The sequence below is a fragment of the Manacus candei genome, unplaced genomic scaffold (assembly GCF_025592945.1).
Source record: "Manacus candei isolate 608988 ecotype Guabito, Panama unplaced genomic scaffold, ASM2559294v1 h1tg000009l, whole genome shotgun sequence".
Lineage (NCBI taxonomy): Eukaryota > Metazoa > Chordata > Aves > Passeriformes > Pipridae > Manacus > Manacus candei.
In genome coordinates this window covers 3,309,539-3,326,972 of record NW_026138057.1, presented here as the reverse complement: position 1 = coordinate 3,326,972, position 17,434 = coordinate 3,309,539, and the positions used below count along the sequence as shown (strand labels likewise).

The 17,434-nt window shown below is 64.3% G+C and overlaps 2 protein-coding genes and 1 pseudogene across 2 annotated transcripts in view; 1 reads left to right on the top strand and 2 right to left on the bottom strand.

Moving 5' to 3' along the window:
- Positions 1-819: 819 nt before the first annotated feature.
- The window catches only part of LOC127466287 (antigen WC1.1-like), a 31,720-nt gene continuing 15,105 nt past the window's right edge, over positions 820-17,434 (bottom strand). The window contains exon 14 of the mRNA XM_051776947.1: positions 820-952. The gene's annotated coding sequence lies outside the window, so the exon portion shown is untranslated. The remainder of the gene's footprint in view (positions 953-17,434) is intronic.
- On the bottom strand, positions 951-5,928 carry LOC127465745 (scavenger receptor cysteine-rich type 1 protein M130-like; annotated as a pseudogene).
- On the top strand, positions 12,872-16,729 carry LOC127465733 (scavenger receptor cysteine-rich type 1 protein M130-like). Its single transcript, XM_051776267.1, has 11 exons — positions 12,872-12,923; positions 12,994-13,314; positions 13,404-13,721; positions 13,795-14,097; positions 14,171-14,485; positions 14,638-15,030; positions 15,103-15,411; positions 15,499-15,844; positions 15,893-16,095; positions 16,246-16,341; positions 16,554-16,729. The coding sequence occupies exons 1-11, from the start codon at positions 12,872-12,874 to the stop codon at positions 16,727-16,729; spliced, it is 2,832 nt and encodes a 943-aa protein (XP_051632227.1).

Below are 17,434 nucleotides of genomic sequence, written 5' to 3'. Positions count from 1 at the left end.
TCTCAGGGTTTGCCTCGGAATCCCAAAGCCTTTCCCCATGCAGGGTTATGAGGCAAAGAGTGGTCCTTTTTCCTCGATAAGGTCCCCCCGGATTCACCCCACAAAAAAGGTGATTTTGTTTCATCCAAATTACCTCAGCAATTCTATGGAAAATGTCACCTCTGCTTCCCCTCCCAATTTGCCTCTGCTTTTCCCTCACAAACTTTCCTTCTGTCCCCTGCATAGGAACTTGGGTTTGACCCCCAAACCTCCCCTGCCCAGCTCAGGTTTTACCCCAGAATTGTCCCTTCCTGTCCTGCTGGGTGAACCTCGATTTCCCCTGCAGAATGTCCCTCACTAATTGCCTCGGTTTTAACTCAAAATGTTCATTTTAACGCCCCCAGGAGAGACAGGAGACCACAAGTCCCGGGTGCCCCGGGAACCCCCCCAGCCCCAGCCCCGCCCAGCCGCTCCTTCCCCGCTCGGTGCCACCGCCCTGGGGTGACAGGGAGGGGACAGGAACAACCCCCGACACACCGACCTGCCCCTGCTGCTGCACAGCGAGTGCCTGCCTCACATTTTCCAGCCCTTCAGTGTTTAATGTATTCGTACAAAAGTTTTATTTTAATTTTCAAACCCTATGGATCCACGTTTGGAATTTCTCATAGCTCAAAATCCTGTATATATTATAACAGGTATGGGGTTTTATTTTGAAATCAGTTTTCATATGAATTGATATTATTCATCAATAGATTTAAAAATAACAAACTTTAAAGAGTTTACTATTCATAGAGTCACACAGCCCCTCCTTATGAATTTTAAGGCATTTTTGGGCTGTCCCCTCCGTTCTTGGGGGAACCCACCGGACCCCCTTGACTCCCCACTCATATTCTCCACCACAACACCACCCTCCCAGTGACACCGGAGTGCCCCAAATGACATTATCAGAGATGATGACACAGAGCCCCCCACCCTGCACACGTGTCCCCAGGGATGGGACATGGCCGGGACATCCTCACTGCGACATCCCCGGGGTGCCGGTGCCGACATCATCATAGTCCATGTGCCCCGGGGGCTGTCCCGGGGGGTCCCTTGTGGCTCCGGGGGGACTTGGAGGGGGGCAGCTCCCACCTTGGGGACAGCAAAGGCAGGTGCCTCAGGGGGACAACTCCGTGTCCCCCCTCCAGACCCCACCTGGGGTGTTCCTGTGATTCTGCAGCCCCCGTGGATCTGCTGATGGATCCCAGCTCACCACCATAGCCAAACCCCCCATGGAGTGGCTCTGCAGGGGGGACAGGGCAGCTGTGGTCCCTCTTACCTGTGGGTGGGACACAGATCCAGCCCCTCTGTGCCACCCCCTCGGAGATGTCCCCAGTGCTGGGAGTGGGGGACTCCTCTGGCACGGCCGTGGCATCATCGTATCCATTTGGGGTTCCAACCATGGGATCGTCGTAGCCCTCCAGGGTTCCAGCCATTGCATCGTGGTGGCCATCTGAGGTTCCAGCCTTGGCATCATCGTAGCCATCCGTGGTTCCATGCCCAGGCAGGGCAGGGGGGGCTGGGACTGGCATGGGGGTACATGGCACTGACCCGGTGGCCATGGCAGGGACTGGCTGTGCCATCCCCCTCCAGCTGTGCTATCGCCCTCCAGCTGTGCCATCCCCCTATGGCTGTGCCATCGTCCTCCGGCTGTGCCACCAGGGATGTGATGGTGGCCCTTGGTCCCTCAGGGAAAGGCGATGCTTCTCTGCCCACTAACGAGGGGGATGTGTCCCCTCAGCTCCCCAGCCCTGCCGTGTCCCCTGTCCCCAGCGCTCCCCGCTGGGTTCCTGCCCTGTGCCCCTACCTGGGGCTGCCCCGGTGTCACTCCCCTCCACGCTGTCCCCGGTGTAATACAGCAGCTTCTTCACTGAGCCCTCCCGCGGGGAACCTGCAGGGGGAAAACAGAGTGTTGGGGGTGGCCAGAGGTGGCACCGCGGGTGACACAACCTCAGCCACAGAGCAGGGCTGTGATGGGACCCAGGGACCCCCCACACCACGGGGAGGAGCCAGTGCTGTGCCACCAGGACCCGCTGCCGCGGTGGGACTGTGGGGCAGAGCCCCCCTGTCCGGGCAGAGCTGGGGCACGGGGGCTGCACCGACCTGGGCGACTGGGCACCTCCTGGTACTCCGGCATGGCGCTGTAGTCCAGCTCCTCGTAGATGGCGTCGGGGATGGCACCCACGGCTCTGCCGGGGCCTGCAACAAGAGGCAGCGCTCTCCCAGGGCCGTGGGCACCGTGGGTGGCACCGGGGTCACCCACTGCCCACCCTCCGAGCCGTTCCACACGGGGGGAGCCCCTGAACCCCCAAAGCGGCTCTGCCCCGGCACCCACCCGCCGGGACCCACCTCGGCACCAAACACGGGCACGGCACATCAGCACGGCCAGGGCGCCCAGGGCCAGGCACAGCAGCGTCCCCAGGACCACGCACAGGACCACCAGCACCGGCACAGTCCCCCTGGCCACCTGCCCGCTTGTCACTGGCACAGCCCCCGTGGCCACCGCAGGGCCGCTGCTGCTGGGGACAGCTGTGGGGACATGGGCAGGCAGTGAGGGCAGGGGGATCCCAGCCGGCCCGGCGGGGGGGCTGCTGGCACGGGCAGAGCTACCTGTGCAGGTGGTCCCGTCCGGGCACAGGGGGGTGGCTGTCTCGCTGGGGTTGTCACTGTCCTCCGCACAAGCCACGTAGGCGTCCCCTCGGGGGCCGCAGGCCTGCAGGTGCCAGGGTGCCGAGGGGCACCCCCAGAGCGAGCGGGCCCCCTCCTCGCAGCCCACCCAGGCCAGCCAGGCGGGGGCCGGCTGCAGGGCTGGTACGGGTGCCAGCTGCCCCCCGTCCCCACAGCCCAGCTGCCGGCAGACGGCGGCGGCGGTGCCGGGGCTGGTGCCGGTGGCGCACACGCGGCCCCAGGTGCCGTTGTGGAGCAGCTCCAGGGACCCGCTGCAGCGCCCGCGCCCGCCCGCCAGCCGCAGGGAGAGCTGCTCTGCGAGGGGAGCAGGGGGGTCACGGCACGGACGGGAACCCCCCGGGGGCTCTGCTGCTCCCCGCCCCGGGGACACCCGACACTCACCTGAGCAGACGGCCCCGGCCCCGGCCCCGCGCTCGCACTCGCGCCCTTCCGAGCGTGGGCATTCCCAGAGAGACTCCTCGCTCCCGGCGCACTCAACCACGTACGGCCACGCTGTCCCCGGCCCGGGGCCGAAGCGCGCCGAGCCGGGGGCCTCCAGTGCCGCGCCACAGCCCAGCTCCCGGCACACAACGGCGGCGGCCCGCAGGTCCCAGCGCTCCTGGCACACGCTGCTCCAGGTGCCACCGGCATAGACCTCCACCCGCCCGGCGCAGCGCCCGGCACCGCCCGCCAGCCTCACCCGCCGGCTGCCTGCGGGCACGGAAGGACCGGGCTGGGGGCTGCTCGGGGCACCAGCACCCCGGCCCTTCTCGGGACACCCACCTGAGCAGACGATGACCATCTCCTCAGGGCTGCTGGTTGGTGCAGGGCCCATCCCTAAGACATCAGAGATCTCCTCTGCCACGTCCTCTGTCTTCTCGAGGCTCCTGGTCAGCTCAGGGCCCATCCCCGAGATGTCGTACATCTCCCTCGTCACGACATCCACCTCCCTGGAGCTGCTGGTCAGTGCAGTGGGTGCCATACCCGAGGCTGTGTAGATCTCCTTTGGCAGGCCACAACCCAGCACAGCACACACCATGTAGACATCCCATCTCTTCTGCTGCTCCACAGGCACACGGCGCCAGGCTGGGGTGGTTATGGCCTCCTCCAGCCGCCCGTCACACCGGCTCTCACCCTCCACCAGCCGCACGGAATTGATGGTGCCTTCAGTGCCTGAAAAATCACCAGCAGTGCCGTGGGGCTCTGGCACCTGGTTCAGCCCTCCCCTCATCGCAAAACAGCCCTGAGTGCTCTGCTCCCAGTTCCTGGGGTGTCCCAAAAGCCCTTGGAGGCTCTTCCCACAGGTGCCACACAGACCTGAGCAGTTGACGGCGGCGGCGTTCCCCGGGGTGCAGGGGGGCTCCCCCAGCACCGCCACGGGGCACTCGCCCGGGTGCCGCTCGCTCCCGCTGCAGCCGAAGGCGTCCGGCCTCAGCGGCCCGTCCCCGCTGCCGAAGGAGCCTCCCGGGGGCACGGTGACGGCGTGGCCACAGCCCAGGTGGCGGCACAGGACGTCGGCATCGGGCAGGTCCCAGTCGGTGGCACAGACGGACCCCCACGTGCCCCTCACCGCCACCTCCACCCGCCCGGCACAGCCCGAGCTGCTGTTCCCCAGCCGGAAGCCCGTGTAGGCTGTGGCAGAAAGGGCATTCAGGGGGGTGATGCTGGGGGGACCCCCAACACCCCCGGTGTCCCCGGTGCTTACGGGAGCAGATGATGGTGGCGTGGCCAGCGCAGCCCTGGCTGTGGGGCACCCGCCGGGCGCAGGCGCTGAGGAGGGGCTCGGTGCCGGTGCAGTTGAACCCCCCCTCCCACAGCGGCCCCGTTCCCGCCCCAAACCGGCCGCTGCCGGGGATGGCCAGCGCCGCGCCGCAGCCCAGCTCCCGGCACACCACCTGGGCCACCTTCATGTCCACGTGCTCCGCGCAGACGCCAACCCAGGCCTGGCGCTGCCGCACCTCCAACCGCCCGGCACAGGCTCTGTCACCTCCGACCAGCCGGGAAAACCCTGCGGGAGCGGTGCAGAGTTGGCACTGAGGGATGTGCCAGGAGTACCGTGTCCCTCCCAGCCCGGCTCCTACCTTGGCAGATGACGGCAGCGTCAACATCATGGCTACCGTTGTAGGGTCCCCAGCCATAGATGTCGCAGTCCCAGAGTGTGGCCTCGTCCCCGTTGCAGTCCACCACAGCCAGGCTGATGGGCCCGGTCCCTGTGCCAAAGCGGTCGCGGGCGAAGTAGGCGCCGGCAGCTGAGCCACAGCCCAGCTGCTGGCACACCACCTCGGCGTCCTCCATGAACCAGGTGCGATCTGCCACCGAGCCCCAGTGTCCCCGCAGCTTCACCTCCACCCTCCCGGCGCAGGGACCGCCGCCATCCACCAGCCTCAGCTCCAAGGCCTCTGCACCGGGACACCGGCACAGCTCAGCCCTGCCTGGCACACCCCGGCACAAGGTGGGTGTCCTGGCATGGCCAGCCTGTCCCCCTCACCTGTGCAGGTCACCCCCACGTCTCGCTCGTGGCCACAGTAGTGCTGGCCCCATCCAAAGTGTGGACACTCCTCCAGCACCTCCTCGGTGCCAAGGCAGTAGAAGGGCTGGAGCCAGATCCGGCCGCTGCCCTGCCCGAACGGGGCGTACGGGGACGACGAGGCCACGCGGCCACAGCCCAGCTGCCGGCACACCACGGTGGCCCAGAGGGCTTCCCGGTCGGAATCGTAGACGCAGACGGAGCCCCACTCACCGTCGTGATTCACCTCCACGCGTCCGGCACAGCGCCCGCCGCCCCCCACCAGCCGCAGCTGCCCGGAGCCTGCGGCACGGAGGGGCCTGAGCCGGGCCCGGCACCGGCGGGTCCCCGCTCCCACCACCCCGCCACTCACCCCCACACAGCTGCAGGCACAGCAGCAGCCCCAGCGCCCCGACCGGCCCCATCCCACCGTCCCGCACCCCCAGCGCAGGCAGGGGATGATGTAGCGGCAGCGCCGGAGCCGGTGCAGGCGGCAGCACCAGGGGAGCCTTTATCAGCCGGGGGATCGCCCAGCTGCGGGGCCACGGCCTCCAATAACCTGCTTCGTGCCCAAATATGAGGCTCGGCTTCGCTTCTGGCGTCACACACCTCGCCACAGTGGGCCGGCACACGGATGTCCCCGGGGGGAGCCGCCCCCCCCCAGCACCTGGGCCGAGGGGGCCCCTCCTGTACCCCCCGTGGGTCCAACTCTGCCGCTGGAGCCCGGCAAGAGCCATCCCCGCGCCGACAGGATTCAGCCCCAATCCCGCCGGAGCCTCCACGGGACCGCCCCGAGGAGCGGCTCGAGGCAGAGCCCCGGGGCCCCCTCCCCGGTGCCCCCTCCCCGGGCGGTGGGAGCAGCCCCCGGCTCCCCGCGGGGGCGGCGGGTCCCGGTGCCTCGCGCGGGCGGTGGCACATGGCGGGGCTGCCGCAGCTGTGCCCCCGCGCTCGCCTCGCCGCCGGGGCAGGAAGGAGGCGGTCACCGCCCGCCGGGGACGCGGCCGAGGCACCGACCGCACGCGGCTCCTGCCACCTGCGCCGGCACCGATAACGCCGCCGCTCTGCGCTGCCCGCGCCCCGCGGCTCTGTCCCGCTGCAGCTCGGGAGCCTCCGGAGCCGCAGCGTTAAGGAGACGTCCCTGTCTGATCGCTCCTGCGGCTCCCTGCCGTCACGGTCCCAACGCCAGGGACTTTCACTGCTGGGAACAAAGCTCTGAAGATCTGCTTTGATAGGAAGTTCAAAAAATGTAGCTTCTCAGGATGAGAAGGATTTCTGTTTGCTGGAAAATCTGTTTCCAGCTGAGCTCAGAAAGTACACACCAGAGGTTCAGGGAAAAGCAGAAGACTGAAGCAGTGACCCTCCAGAAACCCATCAGAACTCACTGGCACTACTTCCAAGGCTGCTGGCAAAACCTGGAAAACCCTCAGAAGCCATACTGCTTTGTCCTGGTTTGTCCCAGTCTCTTCCTGGACCTCAACTGCTTTTAGCACAGATGCTGCTGTCTCTGTGAGAATCCTGGAGGATCCCTGGGCAGCTGATCCACTCTGCCCCGTGTCCTGTTCTCAGTTCCTGCCCAGCCAGAGCCAACTGTGCCAAGGGCACGAGCACTCCCAGCCTGGATAGGGAATGGGGGACTGGCTTGTGTACAATTCACCTAGAAAGTCAAACGAGGGGATTGTTGGAGTATCTGGCTCCTTAGGGAACCTGCTGGGAGCAGAGAAGCACAGCCCCAAATCTCCAGCTGTGGGTGGAGTCGTGGAACGTAAACCAGCACAAATGGATCCCCCAAAATGAACGGTGGGAGAGCAGGACCAAATAAGGGTCACTGTCCCTGTGGAAAGGCCAAAGGAATTGGTTGGGACTTGGATTGTCCCCTGGGGAGATGCTGGTTGCTGGCATGGAGAGAATGCCCTCCCTCAGGCTGCCAAGATCTCTCAGTGCAGCGGCTTTGGCCGACAGGGCAGCACAAAGATTGTTCTCTGCGGGGGCCCAGGTTTGGGTTCCGGTCTCAGGTTTACATACAGCCTGCAATTCCATGGGGAATTCCTGCTGGAACAGCCTCCCAGTGCCTCCTGGAGCCCGGATATTCCCCTGCAGAGCTGCTGCTTTAAGGCCAGGTTTGCCAGGAAGCAGCCGCGGTTCCAGGTTTGCTCAGCGGGATCGGGACAAGGACAGGTTGATATTCCATAGAATTTGCTGTTTGTAACCCTCCTGCCCCGGCCCCGCTGGTGTCCCTGTGGGAGACAGCTCTGGTTGCCTGGAAATGACCTGAACAAACAGTTTTGTTGATGGATCTGGTCTCCCCCTGGCCGAGTTATGGAGCAGAAGCACCAACCCTGGCCCAGCTCTCAGTTCTGCAACTGCAAATCTTCGTATCCTGTAAAATGTGTTGAATTTAAGAATGTTTCCCTGTGTTGCAGTGTTTATGTATTTTGTCTTTTTCCTTCTGTTTGGCAGGTGAAAGTTCATTAAACAGTGGATTTATCACTCTTCCTGCTTCCAGTGGGGAGTACTGGCTGCTCTGTTTAAACTGGTGACTGAAAAACTGATACTAAAATTGAAATAATTCTGTTAAATACTTGGGAAGAGTTTTCATAATATGATTTTTTCCCCTTTGCTGTGTGTTATTTTTCTATGTCCCGGCTTTAGAGAGGAATTTATTGTATTTTAATTAAGAAAACAGTACCTAAGTTGCAAATTATTTTAGGTGTTATACCTGGAATTTTCAGTTTCCTAAGGCCATTCTCTGTGTATTACTAACCATCAGAGAGTGCTGCAGCAGTTCCTCAGGAGCATTATACAGGAGCATTATTCTTCCTCTTTCTTGGCTGGTTTTGTTTTCTTTCAGTATATTTACACACTAAAAGATCAACAACTATAAAATCTGAAGTGAGTTTTTGGTGTAGTTTATTATATTGGCTTGGATATTGAATCAAAGTAACAGGTGAAGCCACACATCTGCAGGGGGAAGAGGGGCTTGGACAGAAATTATTCTGTTGTCCAACTTTAAAAATTCATGGAAAATTTTGTTTCCACGTGCCAAGAACCAGCGGCTCCAATCTGTGCCCAGCAAGAGCTCGAGGCAAAGGGCTTCCCTCAAATTCAGTTCATTGAGGCTGGTTTTGGACACACATCCCAAGGGAAGGGGCTTCCACTGGGGGATCCCAACCTCTGCTCCAGATGTGTCTCCAGCTGTTTGTTCCCGGGCCCTGCTGTGAGTTATGGCACAGAGGGAGAGGGGCTTTTATTGCTTAGGAATGTCCTCGTGCCCTGGGGAGCTGAATTTAACGGGGCACAGGGCTGAGCATCAAAGGAGAAAAAGGGAAAGGGGAAAGAGAGAACAGAAAAAGGGGGAAATGGGAAAAAGAGAGAAAGTAAAATAGGAAAAGAGAAAAGAAAAAGGGAGAAAAAGAGAAATGGCAAAAAAGGGAAAAGTGGAAAAGAGAAAAGGAAAAGGGGAAAATGAGATTAAAGGAAAAATAAGATAAAAGAAAAAAGGAAAAAGGAGGGGAAAGGGGGAAAATAGAAAAATAGAAAGGAAAAGGGGGAAAGAAAAGAAAAAGGAGAGGAAAGGAAAAGGGAGAGAAAAGAGAAAATAAAAACAGAGGAAAAAAAGAAGAAAAGGAGAAAAAAAGAAAAGAAAAAGGGGCAAGAAAACCAGAAGAAAATGGGGAAAAGGAAAAATGGTAAAACTAAATGAAAAGGAGGGGGGAGAAAATAAAAGGGCATAAAGAGAAAAGAAAAGGAAATTGGAAAGAAAGGCCGCGCTGCCCCACGGCTGATCTGCACGAACCCGTTCCCATCCCATTCCCATCCCATCGCATCCCGTCCCTTCCCGTCCCGTTCCCGGAGCCGTTTCCCGCGCGCGCTCCCGAGCGGGGCGGGGCCTCTGCGCGCGCAGGCGGGCGCGTCACGTGACGGGGCGGCGGGAGCGTCCGAACGGCCGGGACGGGACCGGGATCGGGATCGGGACCGGGATTGGGATCGGAGTCGGGATCGGGATCGGCACCGGGATCGGGATCGGCACCGGGATCGGCACCGGCACCGGGGTGAGACGGGCGGGGCCCGCCGGGCGGTCGCGGGGCTCCCCCGGGGCCTCCCCGGTGCCGGGAGCGGCCGGTCCAGCGCCGGCCCAGGGCGGGCTGAGGGGAGCGGGGCGGGAGCGGAGGGGCCGTGAGGGGATCGAACAAAGGGCCGGGACCGGCTCGGCGGGGGGACACGGCGGGGACACCGGGGAGCCACAGACCGCGGGCTGGCACCGGGCAGGGGCCGCTGGCTCCGGGGGCGGCGGGAACCGTGGAGTCCGGGAAGGGTCGGGTGGCAAGGGACCTTGAAGATCATCCAGTCCCACCCCCGGCCGTGGGCAGGGACACCTTCCACCAGCCCAGGTTGCTCCAAGCGCCGTCCAACCTGGCCTTGGACACTTCCAGGGATGGGGCAGCCACAGCTTCTCTGAGCAACCTGTGCCAGGGCCTCCCCGCCCTCACAGCCAGGAATTCCTTCCCGTTATCCAGTGTAAGTTTCCCTCTGCCAGCTGGAATTCATCCATCATCGGATCCCTGTGGTGCCTTGTGAACATTCCCAGAGGACTCACACCCTTTGTGTTTTCCTGGGTTCCACCACGCACGTGGGGCAGTAAAATCCATGTGGCCGCAGTTCTGAACTTGGTGAATTTGAACTAAAGTTGGTGGGTTTGTCCAGTAAGAAAAGTGGTGATTTATAAAACCAAGCAGAGTGGTATTCCACTCTAGGGATTTGGGATTGGTGATGATCCCAGTCCATAATCTTTCTGTTCATTTTCTTTTGGATGCTGCAGCCTGCTGGGCTGGGGGAACGTTCATTTACATTTCAGTTTAATTTTCTGTATTTCATTAATTCTCCGTGGAAATCTGCTTTTAATAAAAAGGACCACGAGGATATTGATGACATCACAGGTTCCTAGGATTCAGGCAGGTGTTCATGCAGACCAAGGATTTTTTTGGATGGAAGCAGCTGCACCAATCTCCAAGGAATCTCAGTCTGGGTTTTTCTTTCCTCCTAATTGTCCTTGGTTTGGAGGTGCAGTGCAGCCGTGCCCTGTATATCTCTTTTAAGAGTTTTTGAGGCTAAAATGGTTCCTTTGCCTTCCATATTCTGCAGTATTTATATATCTTGATTAAAAAGAATGAATAATATATTGATTTGGTTTTAATTAGTTCATTTGAGTTGGTTAATTAAAGCAAATCATTGATAAGGGAGCGTGCTGAGCTCAAGCTCTGGCTGCAGGGGACTGCACGCTGGGGTCACACTGAGGGGGGAGAGGAGAGCCTGGGTACAGGGGCCAGAAGGGGATATTTTTGAGGGCAAAGCTGAGGTAATGTTTATGGAAGGGAATGGCCATTCTTGGGGTAAAAAAGAGAAGAAGAAAAATTTTGGGGGTGAAACTTGATGTCATTTAGGGTAGAGAATGACCATTTAGAGGTAAACTGAGGCAGCCAGTAGTGGACAAGTAGGGAAAATTTTTTTGGGTAAAATCAGAAGTAATCTGAAGCAGAGAGCATGTACATCATGAGGTAAACTGAGGTGATCAGTAGTGGACAGGTGAGGAAATTTTGGGGTAAAACTTGAAGTGCTCCATAAAAGTTCAGTGAATATTTTGGAGGGAAAATCCTAGGCAATCTCTAGAGGACAGAACAAACCTTTCTGGGATAAGATAGAGTTAATGAGGGGGGTTTTTTTGTTCATAAAATGTCCCTCAAGGAAAGGTGGTGGGAGCCAGGCAGGACAACTCGCTGAGCCCCAGGGGAGGGACAGGCCCTGCTGGGGGGACACGAGCAGGGGGGGAACCCCCAGGGCACAGAGGGGGCACGGGAATCCCTCGAGGTTCGCCTGCTCATGGCTTTGGGGTGTCCTCTGCTTTTCTGGAAGAAGTTCTGGGGCACTGCAAGGGCAAGCAACACACAGGGAAGTGTGTTCTGGGTTTTTAATCTTTGCCTCCTCGTGCTGTAAAAGCATCTTGCTCCAGGATTCATTTCTCCTCCCAGGGAGGTTTGGAGGTGCAGTGGTGCCCGCAGCTCCTTTGTGCCACGGCACCAGCGAGGCCGAGCCCTGGCCCTGATTTGCCAGCCATGGGCAGGGGGCTCTGTGCCAGCCGGGGGAGCAGCGGGGCCCCGTGGCAGAGAGGGCAGGGGGGCTGTGGAGCTGCCCCGGGGGGAGCGGGGGGTCCTTTCCTGGGCCGCCTCCAGCCCCCCTCGATCCACGGGGCTGCGCTGCCGTCGGGCCGTGAGGGAGTGGGAACGGGGAAGGGGGAAAGTCCCCCCGGCTCGGGCCGCAGGGAGCGGGAATGGGGAATGGGGAACGGGGAACGGGGAACGTCCCCTCGGCTCCCGGGGGCTCCGCGCACGGGGCGTGGTCACGGGCCGGGGCCATGGGCTGGGGGTCCGCATCTTTCTCCTGCGCCTTCCCCCCCACCCCGGGCCCCATTCCAGCGCTTGTGACGGACACGGTGCCGTGTCCTTGGAAGGGAGGGTTGGGAGGCGCTGACGGTGTCCCCGGGAACCACTGCCAGGGTCCCCGCCCGCCGTGGGGAGACCGGAGCTGTGCCGTCCCCTGCTGCCTGCCCGGCCGGGTCTTCCTGCGGGCGGGAGGGAAGGCCGGGCAGCTGTGGCAGGTCCATGCGACACCATGGGGACACCCCAGGGCTCTCCAGGGTTGGGAGCAGCCCCACAAGCCACGGCGGGGTGACACGGGGGCGCTGGCAGGTGGCAGGTGCCCGGTCCCACGCGGGACTGGCGGCACGTGGCGGTGCCTGCGCCGCTGCAGGTGTGACCCCGCCGGGAACACGCTGTTCCCCCGGCACTGGCACTGCTCGGCGCGGCCGGAGCGGCGGCTCAGCCCCGTCCTCACCCTCAGGCACAAGCGAGACCCCGACGGAGCTGCTGCTCCCCCCTCCCGCACGCCTTGTTTGCGGTGGTGCTCGCTGCCGGCTCACCCAGGCGGGTTCCCCCCCGAGTGGGTTCTGTGCCCCCCCGGGCCTTGCCCGTGCCCAGGTGCCGGCGCGCAGAGCGGCGGCGTTATCGGTGCCGGCGCAGGTGGCAGGAGCCGCGTGCGGTCGGTGCCTCGGCCGCGTCCCCGGCGGGCGGTGACCGCCTCCTTCCTGCCCCGGCGGCGAGGCGAGCGCGGGGGCACAGCTGCGGCAGCCCCGCCATGTGCCACCGCCCGCGCGAGGCACCGGGACCCGCCGCCCCCGCGGGGAGCCGGGGGCTGCTCCCACCGCCCGGGGAGGGGGCACCGGGGAGGGGGCCCCGGGGCTCTGCCTCGAGCCGCTCCTCGGGGCGGTCCCGTGGAGGCTCCGGCGGGATTGGGGCTGAATCCTGTCGGCGCGGGGATGGCTCTTGCCGGGCTCCAGCGGCAGAGTTGGACCCACGGGGGGGTACAGGAGGGGCCCCCCCGGCCCAGGTGCTGGGGTGGGGGCGGCTCCCCCCGGGGACATCCGTGTGCCGGCCCACTGTGGCGAGGTGTGTGACGCCAGAAGCGGAGCCGAGCCTCATATTTGGGCACGAAGCAGGTTATTGGAGGCCGTGGCCCCGCAGCTGGGCGATCCCCCGGCTGATAAAGGCTCCCCTGGTGCTGCCGCCTGCACCGGCTCCGGCGCTGCCGCTACATCATCCCCTGCCTGCGCTGGGGGTGCGGGACGGTGGGATGGGGCCGGTCGGGGCGCTGGGGCTGCTGCTGTGCCTGCAACTGTGTGGGGGTGAGTGGCGGGGTGGTGGGAGCGGGGACCCGCCGGTGCCGGGCCCGGCTCAGGCCCCTCCGTGCCGCAGGCTCCGGGCAGCTGCGGCTGGTGGGGGGCGGCGGGCGCTGTGCCGGACGCGTGGAGGTGAATCACGACGGTGAGTGGGGCTCCGTCTGCGTCTACGACTTCGACTGGCAAGCCCTCTGGGCCACCGTGGTGTGCCGGCAGCTGGGCTGTGGCCGCGTGGCCTCGTCGTCCCCGTACGCCCCGTTCGGGCAGGGCAGCGGCCGGATCTGGCTCCAACCCTTCTACTGCCTTGGCACCGAGGAGGTGCTGGAGGAGTGTCCGCACTACGAATGGGGCCAGCACTACTGCGACCACGAGCGGGACGTGGGGGTGATCTGCACAGGTGAAGGGGACAGGCTGGCCGTGCCGGGACACCCACCTTGTGCCGGGGTGTGCCAGGCAGGGCTGAGCTGTGCCGGTGTCCCGGTGCAGAGGCCGTGGAGCTGAGGCTGGTGGATGGCGGCGGTCCCTGTTCCGGGAGGGTGGAGGTGAAGCTACGGGGACACTGGGGCTCAGTGGGAGATAACAACTGGGACATGGAGGACGCCGAGGTGGTGTGCCAGCAGCTGGGCTGTGGCTCGGCTGCCGGCGCCTACTCCTCCCGTGACCGCTTTGGCATAGGGGCTGGGCCCATCAACCTGGTCCTGGTGGACTGCAATGGGGAGGAGGCCACACTGTGGGACTGCGAGATCCGCGGCTGGGGACCCTACAGAGGTCCCCATGACTATGACACTTCCGTCATCTGCCAAGGTAGGAACCGGGCTGGGAGGGACGCGGCACTCCCGGCACATCCCTCAGTGCCAACTCTGCACCGCTCCCGCAGGGTTTTCCCGGCTGGTCGGAGGTGACAGAGCCTGTGCCGGGCAGTTGGAGGTGCGGCAGCGCCAGGCCTGGGTTGGCGTCTGCGCGGAGCACGTGGACATGAAGGTGGCCCAGGTGGTGTGCCGGGAGCTGGGCTGCGGCGCGGCGCTGGCCATCCCCGGCAGCGGCCGGTTTGGGGCGGGAACGGGGCCGTTGTGGGAGGGGGGGTTCAACTGCACCGGCAGCGAGCCCCTCCTCAGCGCCTGCGCCCGGCGGGTGCCCCACAGCCAGGGCTGCGCTGGCCACGCCACCATCATCTGCTCCCGTAAGCACCGGGGACACCGGGGGTGTTGGGGGTCCCCCCAGCATCACCCCCCTGAACGGCCTTTCTGCCACAGCCTACACGGGTTTCCGGCTGGGGAACAGCAGCTCGGGCTGTGCCGGGCGGGTGGAGGTGGCCGTGAGGGGCACGTGGGGGTCCGTCTGCGCCACCGACTGGGACCTGCCCGATGCCGACGTCCTGTGCCGGCACCTGGGCTGTGGCCACGCCGTCACCGTGCCCCCGGGAGGCTCCTTCGGCAGCGGGGACAGGCCACTGAGGCCGGACGCCTTCGGCTGCAGCGGGAGCGAGCGGCACCCGGGCGAGTGCCCCGTGTCGGTGCTGGGGGAGCCCCCCTGCACCCCGGGGAACGCCGCCGCCGTCAATTGCTCAGGTCTGTGTGGCACCTGTGGGAAGAGCCTCCAAGGGCTTTTGGGACACCCCAGGAACTGGGAGCGGAGCACTCAGGGCTGTTTTGCAATGAGGGGAGGGCTGAACCAGGTGCCACAGCCCCACGGCACTGCTGGTGATTTTCAGGCACTGAAGGCACCATCAATTCCGTGCGGCTGGTGGAGGGTGAGAGCCGGTGTGACGGGCGGCTGGAGGAGGCCATAACCACCCCAGCCTGGCGCCGTGTGCCTGTGGAGCAGCAGAAGAGATGGGATGTCTACATGGTGTGTGCTGTGCTGGGTTGTGGCCTGCCAAAGGAGATCTACACAGCCTTGGGTATGGCACCCACTGCACTGACCAGCAGCTCCAGGGAGGTGGATGTCGTGACGGAGGAGATGGATGTCGTGAGGAGGGAGATGTCGGGGATGGGCCCTGAGCTGACCAGGAGCCTTGAGGAGATGGAGGACATGCCAGAGAAGATCTCTGATGTCTTAGGGATGGGCCCTGCACCAACCAGCAGCCCTGAGGAGATGGTCATCGTCTGCTCAGGTGGGTGTCCCGAGAAGGGCCGGGGTGCTGGTGCCCCGAGCAGCCCCCAGCCCGGTCCTTCCGTGCCCGCAGGCAGCCGGCGGGTGAGGCTGGCGGGCGGTGCCGGGCGCTGCGCCGGGCGAGTGGAGGTCTATGCCGGTGGCACCTGGAGCAGCGTGTGCCAGGAGCGCTGGGACCTGCGGGCCGCCGCCGTTGTGTGCCGGGAGCTGGGCTGTGGCGCGGCACTGGAGGCCCCCGGCTCGGCGCGCTTCGGCCCCGGGCCGGGGACAGCGTGGCCGTACGTGGTTGAGTGCGCCGGGAGCGAGGAGTCTCTCTGGGAATGCCCACGCTCGGAAGGGCGCGAGTGCGAGCGCGGGGCCGGGGCCGGGGCCGTCTGCTCAGGTGAGTGTCGGGTGTCCCCGGGGCGGGGAGCAGCAGAGCCCCCGGGGGGTTCCCGTCCGTGCCGTGACCCCCCTGCTCCCCTCGCAGAGCAGCTCTCCCTGCGGCTGGCGGGCGGGCGCGGGCGCTGCAGCGGGTCCCTGGAGCTGCTCCACAACGGCACCTGGGGCCGCGTGTGCGCCACCGGCACCAGCCCCGGCACCGCCGCCGCCGTCTGCCGGCAGCTGGGCTGTGGGGACGGGGGGCAGCTGGCACCCGTACCAGCCCTGCAGCCGGCCCCCGCCTGGCTGGCTTGGGTGGGCTGCGAGGAGGGGGCCCGCTCGCTCTGGGGGTGCCCCTCGGCACCCTGGCACCTGCAGGCCTGCGGCCCCCGAGGGGACGCCTACGTGGCTTGTGCGGAGGACAGTGACAACCCCAGCGAGACAGCCACCCCCCTGTGCCCGGACGGGGCCACCTGCACAGGTAGCTCTGCCCGTGCCAGCAGCCCCCCCGCCGGGCCGGCTGGGATCCCCCTGCCCTCACTGCCTGGCCGTGTCCCCACAGCTGTCCCCAGCAGCAGCGGCCCTGCGGTGGCCAGGGGGACTGTGCCGGTGCCGGTGGTGCTGTGCGTGGTCCTGGGGACGCTGCTGTGCCTGGCCCTGGGCGCCCTGGCCGTGCTGATGTGCCGTGCCCGCGCTTGGCGCCGAGGTGGGTCCCGGCGGGTGGGTGCCGGGGCAGAGCCGCTTTGGGGGTTCAGGGGCTCCCCCCGTGTGGAACGGCTCGGAGGGTGGGCAGTGGGTGACCCCGGTGCCACCCACGGTGCCCACGGCCCTGGGAGAGCGCTGCCTCTTGTTGCAGGCCCCGGCAGAGCCGTGGGTGCCATCCCCGACGCCATCTACGAGGAGCTGGACTACAGCGCCATGCCGGAGTACCAAGAGGTGCCCAGTCCCCCAGGTCGGTGCAGACCCCGTGCCCCAGCTCTGCCCGGACAGAGGGGCTCTGCCCCACAGTCCCACCGCGGCAGCGGGTCCTGGTGGCACAGCACTGGCTCCTCCCCGTGGTGTGGGGGGTCCCTGGGTCCCATCACAGCCCTGCTCTGTGGCTGAGGTTGTGTCACCCGCGGTGCCACCTCTGGCCACCCCCAACACTCTGTTTTCCCCTTGCAGGTTCCCCGCGGGAGGGCTCAGTGAAGAAGCTGCTGTATTACACCGGGGACAGCGTGGAGGGGAGTGACACCGGGGCAGCCCCAGGTAGGGGCACAGGGCAGGAACCCAGCGGGGAGTGCTGGGGACAGGGGACACGGCAGGGCTGGGGAGCTGAGGGGACATGTCCCCCTCGTTAGTGGGCAGAGAAGCATCGCCTTTCCCTGAGGGACCAAGGGCCACCAACACATCCCTGGTGGCACGGGCAGAGGGGGATGGCACAGCCATAGGGGGATGGCACAACCAGAGGGGGATGGCACAGCCAGTCTCTGCCATGGCCACCGGGTCAGTGCCATGTACCCCCGTGCCAGTCCCAGCCCCCCCTGCCCTGCCTTGGCACGGAATCCCAGATGGCTACGACGATGCTACAGCAGGAACCTCGGATGGCTACGACGATGCCATGGTTGGAACCCCAAATGGATACGACGATGCCACGGCCGTGCCAGAGTCCCCCACTTCCAGCACTGGGGACATCTCCGAGGGAGTGGCACAGAGGAGCTCGATCTGTGTCCCACCCACAGGTAAGTGGGACCACAGCTGCCCTGTCCCCCCTGCAGAGCCACTCCATGAGGGGTTTGGCTATGGTGGTGAGCTGGGATCCCGCACCAGATCCACGGGGGCTGCAGAAACACAGAAACACCCCAGGTGGGGTCTGGAGGGGGGACACGGAGTTGTCCCCCTCAGGCACCTGCCTTTGCTGTCCCCAAGGTGGGAGCTGCCCCCCTCCAAGTCCCCCCGGAGCCACAGGGGACCCCCCGGGACAGCCCCCGGGGCACATGGACTATGATGATGTCGGCACCGGCACCCCGGGGATGTCGCAGTGAGGATGTCCCGGCCACGCCCCA

Coding starts and splice junctions, on each gene's coding strand:
- LOC127465733 (XM_051776267.1), top strand. CDS start 12,872: ATGGGGCCGGTCGGGGCGCTGGGGCTGCTGCTGTGCCTGCAACTGTGT. Junction 15,031..15,102: donor GATGGTCATCGTCTGCTCAG/GTGGGTGTCCCG, acceptor CCGTGCCCGCAG/GCAGCCGGCGGGTGAGGCTG. Junction 15,845..15,892: donor AGCGAGACAGCCACCCCCCT/GTGCCCGGACGG, acceptor CCGTGCCAGCAG/CCCCCCCGCCGGGCCGGCTG.